This window comes from Schistocerca serialis, chromosome 4 (genome assembly GCF_023864345.2).
Source record: "Schistocerca serialis cubense isolate TAMUIC-IGC-003099 chromosome 4, iqSchSeri2.2, whole genome shotgun sequence".
NCBI classification, from domain to species: domain Eukaryota; kingdom Metazoa; phylum Arthropoda; class Insecta; order Orthoptera; family Acrididae; genus Schistocerca; species Schistocerca serialis.
Genome location: NC_064641.1, coordinates 783,930,550 through 783,954,567, shown reverse-complemented (window position 1 = coordinate 783,954,567; position 24,018 = coordinate 783,930,550). Strand labels below are relative to the sequence as shown.

At 39.1% G+C, this 24,018-nt stretch overlaps 1 protein-coding gene across 2 annotated transcripts in view; it reads right to left on the bottom strand.

Moving 5' to 3' along the window:
• Positions 1 to 18,001: 18,001 nt before the first annotated feature.
• The window catches only part of LOC126473359 (transcriptional regulator ATRX homolog), a 479,699-nt gene continuing 473,682 nt past the window's right edge, over positions 18,002 to 24,018 (bottom strand). For both annotated transcript variants that reach the window (XM_050100365.1, XM_050100366.1), the window contains one exon: positions 18,002 to 18,733. In XM_050100365.1, coding sequence (XP_049956322.1) covers positions 18,642 to 18,733 — 92 coding nt within the window. In that variant the 3' untranslated portion in view covers positions 18,002 to 18,641. The remainder of the gene's footprint in view (positions 18,734 to 24,018) is intronic.

The following is a 24,018-nucleotide window of genomic DNA, read 5'->3' as shown; positions in this document are numbered from 1 at the left end:
AACTGACAATGAAGGTATGTTCCACTTATCAATACTGGAATGTTGCGGAGAAGGACACTGAGTGAGTTCACCACACAGGATCTTCACTTCCTCCTGTTGATTGCACCCAAAGTAGTCTGATCGCTGAACACACAGACACATCCAGAATGTTATACACATCACCACTGGATACTTATGTACTGGTTGGAATGAAAGCATGATACAACCAAGGCTGCAATGGCACGATGTTGGGCTTTGGACTTGACTATTGTCAGCATTGTGGTGCAAATGCCAGCATTCTTGGTGTTTCACACTCATATAAATGGTGTTTACCATCTGCCAAATGACACACAGAGACACTATGCTGAGCCTGTGACTGACTGTTTTCAGATTGATCATAAGTAAGTAAAGTCAATTTAAAAAAAAATATCTCATGAGTTTCCAAGAAACAATTTATATTAAGATTAAAGTTATCATACTTGTGGGAATAAAATTATGACCTCATACACACATCAAAAAAGTTTTGCATCACCTCGGATCCAAGAGTTCTGGAACATGTACAGAAAATAGGAATAGAGATCAACATAAACATCATTTCCGCTCTTTTTATTGCTCATCAAAACTACACATTGCATGTTGTACAACCATACAGCGAGACCTTCAGAGGTGGTGGTTCAGATTTCTGTAACATGTCCTCTTGCATTGATGCATGCCACTATTCGTCATGGCATACTATCCACAAGTTCATTCCTCAATGACGTTTCGGCGTAGATCCCTCAGAGTGGCTGGTGGGTCACATCGTCCATAAACTGCTCTTTTCAGTCTATCCCAGCATGTCTGGAGAACATGCTGGCAACTCTAGTTGAACGATGTTGTTATCCTAAAGGAAGACATTCACAAGACGTGCATGACGGGGGCGCGAATTGTCGTCCATGAAGATGAATGCCTCGCCAATATGGTTGGACTATCGGTTGAAGGATAGCATTCACGTATTGTGCAGCCGTTACGGCGCCTTCCATGACCACCAGTGGCATATGTCGGCCCCACATAATGCCACCCCAAAACAGTAGGGAACCTCCACCTTATTGCACTCAATGGACAGTGTGCCTAAGGCATTCAGCCTGTACGGGTTGCCTCCAAACGTGTCTCCGATGACTGTCTGGTTGAAGGCATATGCGACACTCACTGGTGAAGAGAACGTGATGCCAATCCTGAGTGATCCATTTGGCATGTTGTTGGACCCATCTGTAGTGCACTGCGCGGTGTCATTGTTGCAAAGATGGACCTCATCATGGACACTGGGAGTGAAGTTGCACATCATGCTGCCTATTGCGCACAGTTTGAGTCATAACATGGCGTCCTGTGGCTGCACAAAAAGCATTATTCAACATGGTGGCATTGCTGTCAGGATTCCTCCAAGCCATAATCCATAGATAGCGGTCATGCACTGCAGTAGTAGCCCTTGGACAGCATGTCATCGACAGTTTCTGTCTCTCAGTATCTCCTCCATGTCCAAACAACATTGATTTGGTTCACTCCGAGACGACTGGAGAACTCTTCCTGGCACAAAGTAACAATGCGGACGTGATCAAACTGCGGTATTGACCATCATGGTTGTACTACAGACAACACTAGCCACGTACATCCTTCCTGGTGGAATGACTGGAACTGATCGGCAGTTGGTCGCCGCTGTCTAATAGGCGCTGCTCATGCGTGGTTGTTTAAATCTTTGGGTGGGTTTAGTGACATATCTGGACATTCAAACAGACTGTGTCTGTGATACTATATTAACAGTCAACATTTATCTTCAGGAGTTCTGGGAACCAGGGTGATACAAAACGTTTTTTGGTGTGTGCATTAAATTCACAAGAACTTCTAAAGAAGATCAATGTAAAACAATACTGATTAGCATCAACTGGAGAAGAAAATCAGGTGGATACTAGTGTGAACTTTACTTCCTGCACACATTTGTGTTTTTTGTGTGCAACCAGTCTAACTCAAGTATGTGTATCTTTTCATGTAATCCATGAAATGAGGAGGCCCTCACAATCTCCTGGTATCCTACCCTGAGAGGCCTCAAGGTATCCTGCCCACAGTTACAGTTCCAGTAACCTTTCCTGGATGGTCTTCATTTCTGATGAAGGGTACTGGGTCATCACCCAATCATCTCTGCAGTCCTTCCCAACCTGTCCATCAAAGGCAAAGAAAACATCAAAATTTTTTTTATTGAAAGTGTAATAAATGATAGAACTTATTTTTAACACTCTTTTAAGGAAAAAGCTGCCACGGAAATTAAATAATTCATGCTCTCATGTTCAGTGAACACAAAAACTTTACAATTAGAGGAAACCATATTTACAATGGTGATACAACCAACATAAATCTTGTACAAATAAGAATATGTAGTGTCAGCTGAAAACTTTGCATGATGAAAACTTTGGTTCTGTATACGCATACAGAAGCAATATACAGAGTGTCCCATTTATCTTGACCACCCTGAACAACTGTTTGTCCAGATGCAAATTACAAAATTTTTCCAGCAAATGTTTTTTAGCCACCAGGGGGACATCAATCAGCATGATTGCCTTAATTGCAGCTTTGTTTTTTACAAAGATATGAACGGTAGTATGACTTTTTTAAATGTTGTGTTGTGGTCTTCAGTCCTGAGACTGGTTTGATGCAGCTCTCCATGCTACTCTATCCTGTGCAAGCTTCTTCATCTCCCAGTACCTACTGCAGCCTACATCCTTCTGAATCTGCTTAGTGTATTCATCTCTTGGTCTCCCTCTACGATTTTTACCCTGCACGCTGCCCTCCAGTACTAAATTGGTGATACCTCGATGCCTCAAAACATGTCCTACCAACCGATCCCTTTTTCTAGTCTAGTTGTGCCACAAACTCCTCTTCTCCCCAATCCTATTCAATACCTCCTCATTAGTTATGAGATCTACCCATCTAATCTTCAGCATTCTTCCATAGCACCACATTTTGAAAGCTTCTATTCTCTTCTTGTCTAAACTATTTATCATCCATGTTTCACTTCCATACATGGCTACACTCCATACAAATACTTTCAGAAACGATTTCCTGACACTTAAATCTATTCTCAATGTTAACAAATTTCTCTACTTCAGAAACACATTCATTGCTGTTGCCAGACTCCATTTTATATCCTCTCTACTTCGACCATCATCAGTTATTTTGCTCCCCAAATAGCAAAACTCCTTTACTACTTTAAGTGTCTCATTTCCTAATCTAATTCCCTCAGCATCACCCGACTTAATTCGACTACATTCCATTATCCTCGTTTTGCTTTTGTTGATGTTCATCTTATATCCTCCTTTCAAGACATTGTCCATTCCGTTCAACTGCTCTTCCAAGTCCTTTGCTGTCTCTGACAGAATTACAATGTCATCGGCGAACCTCAAAGTTTTTATTTCTTCTCCATGGATTTTAATACCTACTCCGAACTTTTCTTTTGTTTCCTTTACTGCTTGCTCAATATACAGATTGAATAACATCGGGGAGAGGCTACAACCCTGTCTCACCCCCTTCCCAACCACTACTTCCCTTTCATGCCCCTCAACTCTTATAACTGCCATCTGGTTTCTGTACAAATTGTAAATAGACTTTTGCTCCCTGTATTTTACACATGCCACCTTTAGAATTTGAAAGAGAGTATTCCAGTCAACATTGTCAAAAGCTTTCTCTAAGTCTACAAATGCTAGAAATGTAGGTTTGCCTTTCCTTAATCTTTCTTCTAAGATAAGTCGTAAGGTCAGTATTGCCTCACGTGTTCCAACATTTCTATGGAATCCAAACTGATCTTCCCCGAGGTCGGCTTCTACCAGTTTTTCCATTCGTCTGTAAAGAATTCGCGTTAGTATTTTGCAGCTGTGACTTATTAAACTGATAGTTCGCTAATTTTCACATCTGTCAACACCTACCTTCTTTGGGATTGGAATTATTATATTCTTCTTGAAGTCTGAGGGAATTTCGCCTGTCTCATACATCTTGCTCACCAGATGGTAGAGTTTTGTCAGGACTGTCTCTCCCAAGGCTGTCAGTAGTTCTAATGGAATGTTGTCTACTTCCGGGGCCTTGTTTCAACTTAGGTCTTTCAGTGCTCTGTCAAACTCTTCACGCAGTATCATATCTCCCATTTCATCTTCATCTACATCCTCTTCCATTTCCATAATTTTGTCCTCAAGAACATCGCCCCTGTATAGACCCTCTATATACTCCTTCCACCTTTCTGCTTTCCCTTCTTTGCTTAGAACTGGGTTTCCATCTGAGCTCTTGATATTCATGCAAGTGGCACCCTGTATTTCTTGTTCAGTAATTCATTTCCTCTCCTAAAGACCTATTCAAAGATGTATCACAATGTACCATTCACTGAAATACAATGATATTAATTACATAACACAACATTGACTTTGAGCCCAGGGTCACAAACTCGTCCATTTACTGGAGTTATCAGAAAACAAATGAAAACCAAGTAAAAACATAACACAAAATTGAATTTGACTCTCTAGTACCACTGCCCAGGATAAGAACATTCGAAGGTGCTCAAATTGATGACCCTGGACACTGATACATTGGTGCACTCTTTGAATGAAAGAATTATTTACTGCTTCCAGTGTTGCCTACTGAAGAGAATTACAAGCAAGCATGATATATTCTTGCATGTCCTCTGGAGTTGTTGGAATGTCACTATAGACAAGGTCTTTAATGCATCCCCAAAGAAAAAAGTACAGAGGATTTAAATCAGGATACCTAGCAGGCCAAGTAACTGTTCCTCCTGGACCAATTCATCTGGCAGAATACCTTCAGTTCAGAACACAGCATGCACACAAGGCATTATGTGTTTGGACATCCATCATGTTGATACCACATAAGCATTCTGGTTCTTAGTGGCACTTCATCGAGAAGAAGAGGAAGAATTCTTCTGAAGAAGTTGGCATACACTGTGCCGTTTACACTACCATTGATGAAATAAGGGCCAATAATTGCAGTACCAAGCAACCCACACCAGACGTTAACTCTCCATTGATGCTGATGTTCCACCTGTCTAAGCCATCGGGGTCTATCGCTGGACCAATAATGCATGTTCCCTGTATTTTTCAGTGCTTTGTTTGAGAAGGAACATTTATCGGTAAATAGAACTTTGGAGAAGAAGTTCGGGTTGGCAAGGATTTGCTGCTGTGCCCGCTGACAGAACTGTACACGATTCTGGAAATCATTCTCATGCAATTTTTGATGTAGGTGTAGATGCTAAGGATGGAACCAATGCATGTACAAATACGACGTACACTGGTTTTAGAAATGGCAGTCTCATGTTCAAGCTGCCATGTGCTCACATGTGGATTCATAGCAACGGAAGCAGCTTCGTCTGTGCAAGTGCTACAACGATTGTGTTGTCATGTGTTGAGACTTCCCATTTCCTGAAGCGTTGCAACAAGACGAGAAAACATCCATTTGGAAGGTGGGTTCTTGTCAGGATATCTCTCTCTGTTCAGTTCCGCTCCCTGCTTAGCATTTCACCTACCTTCAACAACAACAATAAAAGAACAGTTTTGTTGATGTAGTTTGTAGGAAGGACAGACTTTACTGTACGCCTACTCTACACAACAGTATTTAAATGTACTAAACTACTGTAATAAATGTACCTGTATATAAGAAAAAAGTATTGCAATTACTGTTCTGCTAACTTACATTCCCAACAGATGAGTAGCATTTCTATCTTTTCTTCGTTGGTGTACATTCTGCTCACACAACTCTTCAAGTGACGATGGTTGACAGAATGACAGATGTGCATTCTACTTATGTTTACATTTGTCCTCTGTCAACATCAGAATGTGGATGTGTTCCATTACCCAGAGTACCTGCACCAAGCGCTGGGAGCATCAATATCAATGTTGTGTTATGTAATTAATAATGTTGTGTTTCAGTGAATGGTACACTGTGATACATTTTTGAATAGGTCTTTAGGAGAGGAAATGAATTACTGAATAAAAAATACAGGGTGCCATTTAGAAAAGACATACTTCTATTCATACCTTTGTAAAAAAAAAAAAGCTACAACAAAGGCAATCATGCTGATTGATGTACCCCTGATGGCTAAAGAACATTTGCTTGAAACATTTTGTAATTTGCATCTGGACAAACAGTTATTTGGGTGGTCAAGATAAATGGGACACCCTGAATATGATTAAGAAAAAACACAACAAAGGACTTGTTCTCAACTCAAAACTAATCTGTTGTATAAATCAAAGATAAAGTCTGAATGTCTGTGGTTTTTGTTCTCAGCGTTTTCTTGCTGGCTTGCTGAATGGGGGAGACAGAAATTAATTAATCCCCTGAGTGTATTATGTTGACCTTTAGATGGAAAAATATAATGTTTGTCATAAAGGAGAACATCCGCCTATCTCACTAAATCTTTGTGATAAACAAAAATTTTAATTTAGTGAATTTTTTTCCCTTCCCCAGCAATGAAATATAACCATTCTTGTGCCCGTGCCTCAATACTGTGGGCAGTGAAAGGATTAAATGATATTTTTCTTTCCCTTCTTAAGTCTGCACAAGCTAATTTGAATCCCTTATTGAATGGGAAATAATACTGTTATTATGAAAAAAGGACTAACATAATATTTGGACTTATGATAACAATGATTTAATTTTCATTTGATTTGTGTTGATGATGTTTTTGAGACACACTCCAAAACTGAATTCACAGAATCCAGATATTGATGGCTCCAGTTATGCAAGTACCAATGTATCTGATTGACAATATGTGGAGTGCATAGGGGCCTGATGATGGTATTAATGAGATACCAAAACTAGTCGTCTAAATAAAATAAGTTCTGAAAACATACTGCTGCTTGGCAGTTTCTGATAAATATTTGACCAGTTGCTATCCCATATCCATAATGGATCAACAGAGACCTAACAACTGGTTCATAAAGTGCTTCTGTACAAAGACACATCCCTTGCAAGAACTGCTGCAAGGAGACACCAGTTTTTATGGGAACAAAGTGTGATAAAGATTTTTCCTTGCCTTAAGGAGGTGGTATCATCTTCCCCTGTCCTAGTACTGAATGACAGAAGCGCTGAGACAGAATTTCGCATTGGCATTAGAAGTTATGTGATAGGTGGTGTTCTAGAACAAATTCAGGAAGATGCTGAAAAGGTGATTAGTTAGTAACATGCTACATACATCATTTGAACGATTATTTTGTTGAAATGATGTGGAATGATTCACTTTACAGGATATGTACATGTGATTAGTGTTAACATTAATGAACACATTATTTTTAGTCCCAGCCATGCAAATGGCTACCAGTTTTTAAGTAGGAATTTGCCACTGGAATAGAAGTTGTCTAGGATAAATGATTTTAAATTAGAATTAAAACTTGCTAAGCTACCTGTCAGACATTGTATGTTATTGAGCAAATGCTGAAAAATTTTTGTTGCTGCATATTGAAGTACTTTCTGAACCTCTGACAGCTTTAACAATGGGTAATAAAGGTCATGTATCCCCCAAGTGTTGCAGGTATGGACATTACTGTTCTTAAACTGCGATGGATTACTTATGCCAAATTTCACTACCAAAGACAATCAGTTTTTGTAAATATAACATACGTGGATAGATTAAAAATCTGCTCACCAAATGGTGTCAGGAAAACACACATATAAAAGGTTTTAAAGTTTGCAAGTTTTCAGAGTCAGTGGCTTCTTCTTCTAACAGATGGGTTAAAGGGGAAGGATGGGGGGTGAAGGGGAAGGATTCATGGATTTACGAAAAAGGGGCTGAGTATGGAAAAGTCGCATGAAACCATGGGTCTGGGGAGACTTACTGGACGGGAGGAGAAGGAAAGACGGACTGTTGGGGACTGCACTGGATAGGGTTATGAAAACTTTAAGAGCTTAAAGCTGGAAGGTAGTATAATATGAAAGACAGAGATTATTGCCAAAACATTGTGCATGAGTTAATAAAAGTGAAAAGGTAAGTGAATTGTAAATTATAGAAGTGGGAGGGAGGCAGCAAAAAACAGATAGGTCAGATAATGAAGGTTGTAGAAAACTAAAAGGGAGTGAAGAAAGCAATAGTTACTGTGAAGAAATGCTGAAACCGAAGAAATTAATGTAAATTAAGGCCTGGTGGGCAGCGAGAACCAACGACATGCTGTAGCATCAGTTCCCACCTGCAGAGTTCTGAGAACTAGCGTCTGACGGAATAATCCGGATGGCACATGTCGAAAAACAGCATCGAGGTCATGACTGTCACACTGTAGAGCATGCTCTGCAACAGTGTATTGTGTGTTGCCAGTATACAGCCTCTGCCTATGCTCATTCATTCTAACTGATAACTTGGTGATAGTAATGCCAATGTAAGAGGCTAAACAGTGTTTACATAACAACTAGTATATGAAATATGTCGTTTCGCAGGTGGCTCTTCCTTTGATAGTACTGTAAATGTTTTCCCAGTTACAGGGCTGGTATAAGTGGTGGTAGGGGGGGTGCATACGGCAAGTCTTATGGCGGGGACGGTCATAGGGGTAAGAACCATAGGGTAGGGAGATGGGTGTAGAAGGCGCATAGTGTCTAGCAACGATATTTCGGAGATTGGAAGGGTAACGAAAAGCTATTCTAGGTGCGGTGAGCAGGATATCAGACAGAATGGACCTCATTTCAGGGGATGATTTTAGGAAGTCACAGCCTTGTTGAAGTAGCTGAATAATACAGTCAAGAGTAAGGTAAACTGAGTGACAAGTGGTGTACTCCAAAGCCGTTTCTTTGGCAGTATCATAATTGGATGTGATGGCCCAGGAAATTTGCTTTCAACTAGGCTGTGCATAATTATATCCAGTGAAGGCTGAGGTGAGAATGGTGGTGTACTGCTGTAAAGAGCCTGCATCTGAACAAATACGTTTGCCTACAATGCCAACGCTGTATGGGAGGGAACATTTGACATGGAAAGGAAGTAACTGTAAAACGTACTGTTGTTTGTTAGTAGGTTTAATGTGAACAGAGGTGCGTAGCTGACCTTCGGTGAGAGTGAGATCAACATCAAGGAAAGTGGCATGGCATTTGGAATAGGACAATGTGAAATCTAATCAGGAGAATGTATTTAGAGATTCCAAGAATTTTAACACGTTACTCTGACTTTGAGTCCACACAGCAAAGATTTCATCAATGTACCTAAACCATACCAGGGTTGAAGGCTTATGGATCCCAGGAAAGCCCCCTCCAAGCAACCCATGAAAAGATGGTTGGCATAGGAAGCATACATCCTTGTTCCCATGGCTATGCCCCTGATCTGTTTGCATGTCTGCCCCTCACAGGTAAAGTAGTTGTTCATAAGTATAAAGTTGATTAAGGTGAGCAGGAAAGCAGGAAGAATGCCACAGGTTTGGAATCAGGTGGGCACAGACTGAAGAAATGTTCAGCAACAGACAGACCATGTACATTGTGGTCACTGGTACACAGGGAGATGACATCAGTGGTGAAAAGCAAGGTGTGCGGTGGGAGTGGGGCGGGTACAGATTTCAGATGATCCAGGAAGTGGTTGGTCTCTTTAACGTAGGAGGGAAGTCTTTGTACAATGGGTTGCAGGTGTTGACCAAGTAAAACAGACATATATTTTGTAGGTGCTTTGAAACCAGCTGCTATGGGACGACCTGGGTGATCAAGTTTGTGGACCTTAAGTAGAAAGTAAAAGGTGGGGGTGCATGGTTGGCCTGAGATTTTAAGGAGGGACTGCAGGTCAGTTTGAATCACATGTATGGGATCTTGGTATGCTGTACATGGAGATTTCAGACAGCTGGCATAGATTACCACTTGTATACTCGCATCGGTCAAGTACCGCAATAGTCATCAGCTTTTAGGGAACAAAGAGTCTGGAGTTCTGCAAAGGACAGGTTGGGGTCATATTGAAAGGACCTGAGGAAGGGTTGTGAAGCTATGCTAGATGTTAGGAATTGTTGGAAGACTTGTAACACATGATTTTGAGGTAGTGGGTGAGGATCAAGTTGGGATCATGGTCAGAACTGTTCCTAAATCATTTATATAAATGCTATAACACTCATCTGCTTTACTTGATGACTTTTCACTGACTATCTACTACGAACAGTGACCTTTCTAACAGGAAATCACGAATCTGGTCGCACAGGACAATACTCCATAGGTACGCAATTTGATTAGACTTTATTTTTGAGGAATTGTGTCAAAAACATTCTGGAAACCTAGGAATATGGAATCAATTTGAAATTCCCTGTTGATAGCACTCATTGCTAGGGCCGGATTTTAATGACAAACTTAGGGTGAGTTTTATAACAATTTATGCAGGAATCTAGGTATTGCAGTGTAGGAAAACGTATTTTCGTTGTGCGTATGATGTCATGCTTACAATTTTTTTAATAGTAGGTCATATTTTGACCAATTTTTGCCAAAAATGCATACATTTGTCATATCATTAAAGGACACAAGAATAAAAACATGAAAAAGTTGCTCACATGACAATGTTTCAAATACTACAACACTTTATTAATCAGGATTATAGTAGACAACTTTATTGCATAAGTCAAAAAAATGCTCTCGAAGCCAATAAATGTGGCTTCCGAAATAATAAACACCACTAATCAGTCTGAATACAAACTCAATCTTGTTCAACATGCTGAAAGTAAAGTGCACCCAATAGCATGAAGTTGTGAGATTTTGGAGAGAAATTCTTCAGCACTGAAAGAGAGATATTATTTATATGAAGTTGACGTTAGTGCAGAAAAGTATTTTCATGTCCAACAACACTATAATACCACTAAATACAGATGCTGCATAAAGCAAAGTGCATAAAATGACAGCAGACAAATGCTGTTATTTGAGCGGACATGTCCATCTTCAACTGTGCAATCATTCTACAAAGACTTGTTTGATATGTTGGTCTCGTACAACACCCCATTGGAGAAGCTGAAGAATCCACAGTTCATATAGTTCTTGGCAAGTGTACAACACTTCCAGGTCCAGATGAATCTACACTGAAAAAGAACTATTCATATGTGTGCTAGAATGAGGTGCTCAACAAAATATAGATTAGTGTTGCTGACTAGAAGGTCTGGGTGTCCAAAGGTGAAACCTCTCATGCGGCTAGGCATATATTGCCAATGTTGCTATTGATGCTCTAAAAGTTGATGGGCCTGGAGAATTGTCCCTCTTAACATGTGGAATTCTCTCGAAGAATACAGAATGTGACAACTGCCATTTTGTTTGACAACTCTACGAAGCTGCTATGGCTGTGTGGTGTAAACAGAGACAACTATTGCTGCTAGCAAAAGACACTGCTTCATACATGGCTTAAACAGCTACTAAGGAGCTTCAGATTCTCTATCCCAATTTTGTGTACGTCACATGCCTTGCACTCATGTTATACAAAGTTGCAGAAGACATGTGTTCAAATTACCCCAATGTAGAGAAATTAATTTTCTGTTGACAATGAACACACTTAATACACCACAATCGCAGTGCAGACACATTTATTGCTCTCAGATGACCAGTTTCAATAGTCATATGCTGCCATCATCTTCTGGACCTTGGTATATAATTGCCACTTACAGTACATGAAGTCAAAGCATTAAAAACCACTACCCCTTGTACATCTACATCTACATCTACACAGATAGTCAGCAAGCCACCATACGGAGTGTGGTGGAGGGTACCCATTACCACTACTAGTCATTTTCTTTCCCATTCCACTCACAAACAGAATGAGGGAAAAACAGTTGTCTGTATGCCTCCGTATGAGCCCAACTTCTCATGTCTTATCTTCGTCACCTTTATGCACAATGTATATTTGCAGTAGTAGAATTGTTCGGCAGTCAACTTCAAATGCCAGTCCTCTACATTTTCTCAGCAATATTTCTCCAAAAGAATGTCACTTTCATGCCAGGGATTCTCGTTTGAGTTCCAAAAACATCACTGTAACACTTACATGTTGTTAGAACCTACTGATAACAAATCTAGCATCCTGCCTCTAAATTGTTTCAGTGTCTTCCTCCAATCTGACCTGATATAGATCCCAAACACTTGAACATTACTCAATACAGGTGAACCACTCTTTCCTCAGATTGTCCCGATAAACCAAAGTTGACCATTTGCCCTCCCTGCCACAGTTCTCACATGCTCATATCACTTTGCAACGTTACGCCCAGATACTTAAATGACTTGACTGTGTCAAGCAGGACACTAGTAATACTGTATCCGAACATTACAGGTTTGTTCTTCCTACTCATCCGCAATACTGTACTTTTTTTCCACAGTTGGGGCTATCTGCCATTCATCGCACCAACTGGAAATTTTGTCTAAGTCGTCTTTTATCTTCCCACAGTCACTCAACTTTGACACCTTATTGTAAACCACAGCATCATCAGCAAACAACAACAGATTGCTGCCCACCCCGTCTGCCAAACGATTCCTGTATATAGAGAACAACAGTAGTCCTATCACATCTCCCTGGGCCACTCTTGTTGATACCCTTGTCTCTGATGAACACACAGTCAAGGACAATGTACTGGGTTCTATTATTTAAGAAGTCTTCGAGCCGCTCATATATCTGTGAACTTATTCCATATGCCTGTACCTTCATTAACAGCCTGCAATGGGGCACTGTGTCAAGTGCTTTCTGAAAATGTACAAATATGCAATCTGCCTGCTGCCCTTCATCTATAGTTCTCAGTATATTATGTGAGAAAAGGCAAGCTGAGTTGCTGAGTTTCACATGAGTGATGCTTTCTTAAAATTTGTTCATTTATGGGCATAAGTTTCTCAGTCTCAAGAAAGTTTATTATGTTCCAACTGAGAATACATTCAGGGATTCTGCATCGAACCAAAGTTAGGGGTGTTGGTCTGTAATTTTGCAGATCCTTTCTTATATACTGGAGTCACCTGCACTTTTTTCCAGTCACTTGGGACTTTGTGCTTGCCGAGAGATTCATGATAAATGCAAGCTGCCAATACCATAGAGTACTCTCTGTAAAATCGAACTGGGATTCCATCCGGACACGGTGATTTATTTGTTTTCAAATCCTTCAGTTGTTTCTCAATGTCAATTATGCTTATTACTATGTCATTCACACAGGAGGCTGTCCAATGGTCAAATGACTGTATGTTTGTTGATCCTCCTGTGTGAACAATTTATAGAACATGAAATTAAAAGTTCAGCTTTTGTTTTGCTATCTTCAACTGTCACACCCTACTGATCAACAAAGGACTGGAAGGAAGCCTTATTCCCACTTTGCAATTTTACGTACAATAAGAATTTTCTCAGGTTCGCAGTCAGATCTTTTCCTAAGGTTTGACATTTGTAGTTGCTGTATGCTTCATGCATAGACCTTTTCACAGACATATGAATCTCCTCTACTAACCTCCACCTGTCACGACTTATGCATTCTCTTTTGAGCTGAGAGTGCAACAGCCTCTGCTTCCTCAGCACCTGCCAAATTTTGTTATTAAACTGTATTGAGTCTTTTCCATTCATTATCCACTTACTACACACATAACTCTCCAGACCACAATTTACAATCTGCTTAAACTTTGCCTATAAATCCACTACATCTGTCTTACTGGAACTAAGTAAAGCCAGTTCACCATCTAAGTGAGATGTTAATAACTGCTCACCTGCTCTATCTAGCTGAAACACATTCCTAGCCTTCTTGATTGATTTATTAGCGTTTGTATACATGTTTTGATAAAGATCCAGTCGATAAAATGCACACATGTGGTAAAATGCAAACAAATGATAAAAAGCGCAAAGTTAAAATCCTCATATCATCCATGCAAGCTGACAACAAACACCATGCTCGCTGCCCGACTGCATGGATGATATGAGGATTTTAACTGTGGGTAATGTTTTATTACAACAAAATAAAGACAACCTTTTGTGAGTTTGATAGTGATGTATCAAGTGCTATCAAAACTATGAAAGAGGTCTCAACAGACAGCTTGTCTGGAAACTTCGTATATATCAATGCCAATTTTCAAGTGGTATCAAAAGCCTTCACATGACTGGAAGCTGCTGGTCCTCAACTATGTGTTGTCCTGGCTATTGCGTGACATGTGCAGAATGAGTTGCATTGAGTTCAGGATCATGTGGCTGACAAAGTGATCAAAAAATTGCAAAGTGTTCTCCAGTGGAATTCTGGACAGTCTACAATGTGCAAAATTAGTGTTAGTCTTTCTACAAATACAACATTTGAAGACAATGACCCAAAGCTGGTGTTCAGTGACATCACTGCCTTCAAACAGGCTCCTGCAGCATCCTGTGATGTGGAGAAGAGCTTTTCCAGTTACAGAATTATCCTCAGCAACACCCATAGTTCTTTGACAACTGAAAACCTGAAAATGCACCACATGTTAAATACTTTGGATTATTTTAAAGTCGTGTGTAGTAGTTAAGCGCATGGTTTAACTGTATGGATATGTGTTACTGTTTTAAGTGTACTTTGTGATTTTTCAGGCACATGCACACATTTCAAAAATATGTGACAGTTACTTTCAAACACAGCAAAAAATAAGCACTATACCCACAGTTTGTTCAGAAGTGAATTTTGTGACAGGGTGTATAAAAAAAAATCAACAAGAATGACTTGTATATAGTCATACTGTATTTTTTAATATCATTTTAGGTCATAAATGCACGCGTCTTGGCGTTTTCTGGATCATTAAAATCCAGGCCCTACCGATTACTTTCTGTAAATAAGAAGCTAGTTGTGGTTGACAAGAACAATATTTTCTGAATTTATGCTGACTGTGTGTTAATAAATCATTTTCTTCAAGGAAATTCATGATATTCAAACACAGTACAGGATGAATCAAAAAGAAAGAATAGATTTCCACTGTTTATCACAGACAAACTATAAAAGATAGAAAAACACGTCATTGGATAGTGTATGGTTTACAATTTTGACACAGCTGTGCTGCTGTTTGTTTGTAGAAACATGGCAACTACACTACAAGAGAACTATTTTGTGTGTTGGAATTTGCGCAAAGGCAATCCATTCTTCAACTGCACTGTGCAAGGTGCATTCTGCCATCCATTCAGTACAAAGCCGCTTCTACAAATCATATTTATGACTGGCATACAAAATTCTTGTAAACTAGTTCACTACGGAAAGGGAAAAGAACTGGTTGACCACATAAGTCTGATGACAATGTCGCGTGTATCCGAGATGCGTTCACACAGACCCCTCAGAAGTCCAAAAGATAGGCAGGTCAAGAACTTCGATTTCCTCAAACAGTGTGGCATGTTCTGAAACAGCACCTGCATATGAAGTCTTACAAATTGCAAATACTGCAGCAACTGCGCCCTGGCAACCATAACAGAAGGTACAAATTTTGCATTTCAATTTTCCACAATATGTCAGGACACTTTTTTCTGAATGACTCATCTTTTTTGACAAATCAGTGTTTGATCTAAAGGGGTAAAGCAAAGCACCATAATGTAAGGATTTGGAGGTCACAAAATCCTGGTATTGTCATTATACGTGAAAGAAATGCACCGACACTGAATGTGTTTTCTGCATTTTCTCTTCAAAAGTTTATGGACCCTTCTTTTTTTGTGGAGGAAACTGTGACAGGAATGTCATATCTGGACATGCTGCAAAATTGGTTGTTTCTCCAGCTTCACAAAGATTCCAATGATTTAATTTTCATGTATTCTTGAGAAGCAACACTATCTTACCAACACCAATTGTATTGGAAGAGGTTGTGAAGATCTTTTTCCCTGCTTTGGCCTCCCACGGCACCAAACCTCACACCTTGTGGTTTTTTCTGTAGTTGTACTGTATATAAAAGACAAGAGTCTTTGCCACCTATGACAGCTACTCTTCAGAGAGCTGAGAAATTGAATTGTTGAAGCTGTCAATTTAATAACACGGACCAGTTGCTTTGTTTGTAGATTGAAATGGACAACTGTTTTGATGTTTCTCGAGCAATGCATGGTGCTCTTGGTAAGTGTATGTTATAGTGTCTGTGTGAACATAAAACTCTGAACCTTCCTCTATCCAAGAGACATGTTCAATGTGTTTCTATCTTTCATAGTATGTCTTTAATAAACAACTGAAATCTGCTCTTTCTTTTTGAGTCATCCTGTATATGTTCCAAAATACTACTACTGCCAATCAACATCAGTGATGTTGTTGTGGTCTTCAGTCCTGAGACTGGTTTGATGCAGCTCTCCATGCTACTCTATCCTGTGCAAGCTTCTTCATCTCCCAGTACCTACTGCAACCTACATCCTTCTGAATCTGCATTGCGTATTCATCTCTTGGTCTCCCTCTACAATTTTTACCCTCTACGCTGCCCTCCAATACTAAATTGGTGACCCCATTATGCCTCAGAACATGTCCTACCAACCGATCCCTTCTTCTAGTCAAGTTGTGCCACAAACTCCTCTTCTCCCCAATCCTATTCAATACCTCCTCATTAGTTATATGATCTACCCATCTTTTCTTCAGCATTCTTCTGTAGCACCAAATTTCGAAAGCTTCTATTCTCTTCTTGACCAAACTAGTTATCATCCATGTTTCACTTCCATACATGGCTACACTCCATACAAATACTTTCAGAAACGACTTCCTGACACTTAAATCTATACTCTATGTTAACAAATTTCTCTTCTTCAGAAACGCTTTCCTTGCCATTACCAGTTTACATTTTATATCCTCTCTACTTCGACCATCGTCAGTTATTTTGCTCCCCAAATAGCAAAACTCTACTACTTTAAGTGTCTCATTTCTTAATCTGATTCCCTCAACATCACCTGACTTAATTCGACTACATTCCATTATCCTTGTTTTGCTTTTGTTGATGTTCATCTTATATCCTCCTTTCAAGACACTATCCATTCCGTTCAATTGCTCTTCTAAGTCCTTTGCTGTCTCTGACAGAATTACAATGTCATCGGCGAACCTCAAAGTTTTTATTTCTTCTCCATGGATTTTAATACCTACTCCGAATTTTTCTTTTGTTTCCTTCACTGCTTGCTCAATATACAGATTGAATAACATCGGGGAGAGGCTACAACCCTGTCTCACTCCCTTCCCAACCACTGCTTCCCTTTCATGTCCCTCGACTCTTATAACTGCCATCTGGTTTCTGTACAAATTGTAAATAGCCTTTTGCTCCCTGTATTTTACCCATGCCACCTTCAGAATTTGAAAGAGAGTATTCCAGTCAACATTGTCAAAAGCTTTCTCTAAGTCTACAAATGCTAGAAACGTAGGTTTGCCTTTCCTTAATCTAGCTTCTAAGATAAGTCGTAAGGTCAGTATTGCCTCACGTGTTCCAATATTTCTACGGAAACCAAAGTGATCTTCCCCGAGGTCGGCTTCTACCAGTTTTTCCATTCGTCTGTAAAGAAGTTCGGTAATTTTCACATCTGTCAGCACCCGCTTTCTTTGGGATTGGAATTATTATATTCTTCTTGAAGTTTGAGGGTATTTCGCCTGTTTCATACATCTTGCTCACCAGATGTTAGAGTTTTGTCAGGACTGGCTCTCCCAAGGCCGTCAGTAGTTCTAATGGAATGTTGTCTACTTCCGGGGCCTTGTTTCGACTCAGGTCTTTCAGTGCTCTGTCAAACTCTTCACACAGTATCATATCTGTATCGCTGAGGCACGCAAGCCTCCCCACCAACGGCAAGGTCCATGGTTCTTGGGGGGGACATCAGTGATATGAGACTGTAATTCTGATTATTACTCCTATTTGCTTTCTGAAGTATTGGTGTGACCTGTGCAACTTTCCATTGTTTAGGTGCTGACCCATCATTGAGTGAGCAGTTGTATATGACTGTCAAGTATAGGGCTATTACACCAGCATACTCTGAGAGTAACCTATTTGGATTACTGTTTGAAAACACAGTATCTGTACTGTTCTTTAACTTTCTTCTTCTCACTTACTGCCTCTCTACCAGCCTCTAGGTGTGTATTCATAATAAAATGTTCACTCCACGGTACATACACATTCACAACATTGTGGATAATTTATTAAAACTGAACTTACGAATATTACAGATAGTTTCTCACTTACAAACACAAAATTACACATTTTCTAATTTATTTCATATAGCCAATAAATTTATACACACACAAACAAAATTACACATTTTCTCATGTATTTCAGATAACCAATACATATGTACACCCAATATTGTACATTCAATGGAGAATAGGAATGCAATGACTGTTTTAGAGTGTCAAATTTTCTCATCTACCCAAAGAAAAACAACATACATTTGTACAACCAATATTGTAAATTCAATGGGGAATAGGAATGCAATGACTGTTTTAGTGTGTCAAATTTTCTCATCACCCAAAGAAAACAACCATACAGCAATTCTTGCGCAACACTATAACAAATGTGATTCTCAAGAGAAACAACGAATACTTCACACCAGAGACTGTTATTACAGAATCAAATTTCATGACCTAGTGTATCAATAACTGAACAATACATAAGAAGCCACATTTAATCCATAAATAATTTTTTTTAAAACACATGTAAAAAAATTATACCTTTATGTACAAACTAAATTCAGATAAATAATAGTTACTGTATAACAAAAAGTTTTGTACACAAATAGAAGTACACACAATCATCTTAGTTTAAAACAACTAATCGATAATTTCAATACTGTCATCACTAGGTGTGTGTTGCTGTGGCAGTGAAGATACAGTGTTTTCCACCTGAAGACCCAGATTTCTACCTGCAATAAAAGTTCAACACCATTAGTTGAGTATCTACTGAAACTGAATGTAATAACATAACTCACTTTGTTTTGGTTTAAAAGGTTTTGATTTTCAATTCAGCAGCTGGGTAAGAAGCAGATTAATTTGCCTAAGCAAACTTTTAGGAATGGGAAATTCTATAAGACTTCTGTTACTACAATTGACAGCCAACAGGAAATTCTCAACACTAAACAGTATCCACAGTGCAGATGCAGTAGAGAGGTAACATCACTTTATGTCATATGTTTGGCTTCACTTTATTCTCTGCACAAGTATTTCAGTGCTAACTACCAATAATTTGGAAGAAGTCATAAGTATTTCATTTTCTCTCTCTCTTAAATCTGTATTCTATACATAGAGATTTTATCATCAGACACCACATCGTGTTTTATTTGTGAAGTCATGCTATCTGCAGTTACCATACAAATACTTCATTAATTCTAGTTATGGCTATGTGTCTATTAGAACTGTACAATATTTAAATGTGTACAATATCTGGAAATTATGTAGCTTCAAAGTGAGGGTAACAAAAGAAGTTGAGGAAGAACATCCTCATGAAATGTGTGCACAAGCAAAATATTCTGACAAAAAAGTAAGATAAATTTCAAATGCAAATGCACCTCAGTTAGTAGTTTAATAAACAAATTGTTATCGACCCTCAAAAAATAAAACTGTAATATGTTTTAGAGAGAGAGAGAGGGGGGGGGGGGGGGAGGGAGGGAGGGAGGGAGGGAGGGAGGGAGGGAGGGAGAGAGAGAGAGAGAGATAATGTTTCAGGGAGTGAACTGGTCTGGAGTAGAAGACAGACAGGAAGGGTGTGAGAGGAAATTAAAGATACAGGTAGCAGCATGAAAGCAGGTGGAATGTGACAGGTACAAAAGGGAGAAGGTAAGTGAGAAGATACAGAGACTATCACAGAATGGGACCAGTGTATCTGGGTTGAGTTTGCACCTATGTAACTGAGAAAACCTGGTGAAGTAAACTACCTTACGGAGTGCAGCAGGCCTTGAAACGTGGTGTCTAGTTGGCCTTGGCCACACTTTATCAGTGACCATCCTTCCAAATAGATGATATGCTCAGAGTAAAGTCTATGTAGAATGCTGAAAAACCTTTTCCATTTCCAAGTCACAGCACTTCAAATAAATTCTCAATCTGACACCTGTCTCTGTCATAGTCATCAGATAGAAACATGGGCAGAGTTCTGCTAACGTAAGTGCTGTAGCAGTGTCTGGAACCTTACAGAGATGGGATGAAATGACATTACATGAGAAGGCGAGTCGGTAAACTCTTGACAGCTGTGAACTGTCATGGGATTCTGTGATATCAGATGCTGCAAGGGGCTGGACTCAGGTCTGAAACTGCAGCTCCCACTCCCTATAAGTATCAAGCGCTCATACTAATTTCTGCTTGGTGTTTAAAATCTGCCCTGTAGCTCATTAAATGTGTACTCCTGATCTTGGTTGAAATTGTTGCAGTTTATTCTAATCTTGGTCACCTTCTTTATAATGGAGTACTCAAAAGATGATGCATGAGCCAAGACATTCATCTTTTCAAATTTTATCTTTTGCCCACTCTCCAAGCAATGTTCAGCCATGACTGACTTCTCAAGCTCCTGTTGCACCTGCTCAAAAACAACACTCAGTGACAGAGCGAATCATTTAGATTATGTACATGCTGACACATTACCAGGACTTACTATAAACACTGGATACTTGGAGACTTACACTGTTTTTAACAGTGTGTAATATATTTCATATCTTAGTCTGGTCTCAATCAATGTCTTTGCAAATTGCTTTCAAGATCAAATGGAAGCAAAGACGGATGCTTGAGACTTGTCATGTAGTGGCAGCAACAGTTTCAAATATTTTACTTGTTAGAAGAAATTATTAGATTAAATTAAATTTTAGCACGTGAAAACCACTGATGTTAGAGGCAGTAGGAAAGAGGACAAAAGATCTGTAGTTATGTACTAGTCAGGGAAGAGGTGTGAGCAGAAAGAATTAAGAAAATAGTGCTGAATTCCATACTTCTTCAAGAAAAGTAATTGTCTTAGCCAAGTGGTAGAGGATAAAGGTTCTTTATGAAAGAATTTTCAAGAAAAGAATCATATTGTGATAAGGTGCCAGGCAGGAAATAATACATGGATTAGGGCGACAGAATCAATAATGTCTTGATTAACAATACCTTCAGCAATGAACAGTAAAGCTGTTGAGTTTGTTTTGGTTTTGAGGTATTGTAAGCAGTCCTAATTTAATAGCTCTAAGAGTCAGGTTAACACAGAGTAGGACTGACTCCTCCTGTCATTTAAGGGGTAAAATGGTCTGGCTTGTGGGATTTTATGATTCACTGTCTTCATCTCAATAAGAAAGAAAAATTGTCTCCATTGAAAGTAGAATATTTACTGCCTGCACCATTTTTGGGGAAGGTAGGCAATTAGTGTTAAAATAAGTAAATAAAGGAAATTTTTTTCAATCTGAAACATGTGCAGTAGAAACAGGGATCAAAGAAAGCTTACTGCACAAGATTTCAAAGGGCATTCAATGCACTCTGTTGCTTGGAAGAACGACAAACCCAATAAGAATATTTTTTTATTTACTTAAATCTACAGTTGTACTTTTACTTTGCAAAATGATTACAACTTTTGGTAACAAGTACCATCATCAGAATCACAAATAAAATACTCTTTAGGAAATACTTACAAAACATTTTTCTATATGACAAGTATCAATAAAAAAATAAAATAAAATAAATAATTACACTGCCTGACGAAAAAGGGAAGCATGCATCCTCATTAGTTATGTGATCTACCCATCTAATCTTCAGCATTCTTCTGTAGCACCACATTTCAAAAGCTTCTATTCTCTTCTTGTCCAAACTATTTACCGTCCATGTTTCACTTCCATACATGGCTACACTCCATACAAATACTTTCAGAAATAACTTCCTGACACTTAAATCTATACTCGATGTTAACAAATTTCTCTTCTTCAGAAACGCTTTCCTTGCCATTGCCAGTCTACATTTTATATCCTCTCTACTTCGTCCATCATCAGTTATTTTGCTCCCCAAATAGCAAAACTCCTTTACTACTTTAAGTGTCTCATTTCCTAATCTAATACCCTCAGCATCACCCGACTTAACTCGACTACATTCCATTATCCTCGTTTTGCTTTTGTTGATGTTCATTTTATATCCTCCCTTCAAGACACCATCCATTCCGTTCAACTGCTCTTCCAAGTCCTTTGCTGTCTCTGACAGAATTACAATGTCATCGGCGAACCTCAAAGTTTTTATTTCTTCTCCATAGATTTTAATACCTACTCCAAATTTTTCTTTTGTTTCCTTTACTGCTTGCTCAATATAGAGATTGAATAACATCGGGGAGAGGCTACAACCCTGTCTTACTCCCTTCCCAACCACTGCTTCCCTTTCATGTCCCTCAACTCTTATAACTGCCATCTGGTTTCTGTACAAGTTGTAAATAGCCTTTCGCTCCCTGTATTTTACCCATGCCACCTTTAGAATTTGAAAGAGAGTATTCCAGTCAACATTGTCAAAAACATTGAGAGGGTATGTGGTGTTATTTCAAAAACAACAATATGGAGTGAACTTTACAAAGATCATGGCAGTATGAGCCCATGTATCAGTATGACATTGCACCACCCTCAGGCCTGGATGGAAGCACTAATTCAGTTGGAAGTCCTTTCATAAAAAAATTGTATCCTCTTCTGAGACAGGCTGGTCCACAAATGCTGTAAGAGTCCTTGATACCTTGGATACTAGCACTGGGACAGAGTTGGTCCTAAACGTTTTATCTGGGACAGATATGAGGATCTTGCTGGCCCCATGTGAATAACTCAGCATTATTCACACAATTCATAGACACACATGCCATATGTGGAAGAGCACCGTCCTGATGAAAATTGGCACCCTGATAATGTCCATGAGACAGAGCACCTGAAGACATGGGATGTCCATGACATACTGTTGGGTCATCCGAGTTCCCTCAACACCAAAGAGCTGTTCATTTACTCTTAAATCTTTGAATGTATGACGAAGCTCTTCCAACGTATTTTTGTGCAACATAGTATATCACCCATCAATGAGTTGACATGATTAGGAATACTGCAACCTATTACATGTTGGTTTCTCAATGATTTGCATCTTCAACAGCAATTTCAGTGCTACATCCTCTATTTGGCCACCATTCAAAAGAGATGCTGCAATTCCAGATGATGTGGGTGTCAGTGCAATATTTTTTTTGTGATCATATGGTTAAAAAAATAAATTAAAAGATAAAAGTTTGGAGTGTGCCTCTGGGCACATTTAGAAAAAACAGTCGGCCACTTTGGCCTGTAATTGCATGCATAATTCTGTCATATGATATGCATTCTTTGGAAGATATGTTTGAACAAGTGTACCCAATTCATTGACATCAAAGTGTGTTTCTCATTGTAAATCACAATCAAAAAGGTCATTTGGAGAGTTATTCAGCACAGCCATTCACAAGTGTACCAGTGTTTTGTTAGATATTCCATGCACATGTCCTCAATCACAAACAAAGCCTCATTATATAATGATATAATGATCTGTGTGTGCTCAAAAGCTCAGATTCTGATTTGTACCACAGAAACCATGTAGGATATTTTCACTCATGTAGTCTTTCTATTTTTCCCAAATACCTTTTGGATCGAATGGGAAGCACACTGTCAATGCAACTGCAAATGATGTCTGTACTTGCTCTGATTGAGCAGTATTCAATGTATCAGCAAGTGAAGTCTCCTAATGTGCACATTTTCAAGAAGATTTAACTCTTGGAAAGCTTCACAATAAGTGGCACATACCTAACAATTTACTGCTCTCAATTATTAGAAGGACGTTGGCTAACATACACTGATTAACAGTAATTGCAAGTAAATGTGAAAGGATTCTGTACCATTTCAGGTGAATACTGTGCAAATGGCCTAATATGTTGGTCAAATATAAATTGGGACATCCCACAAATCCTTTACCTTGTTTGTGACTTTGAAAGTTGTTCAATGATGCAGTCCATGCATAGTACATTGACACTTCAGAGTTATGTAGTGTATTAGCAAACATATAATTCCTGCACAATGAGAAAAATGCAGTTAACATTGTTGGCAGTGACGTCCATGCTCTTGCATTAGCATTTTCTGTTGTGAAGTGCATGTGCTGTCCATTTTCAAGGTTCACAGCCAACAGATCAACCTTTGGAAGTTCTTCATGGATTGGAAATGATAAA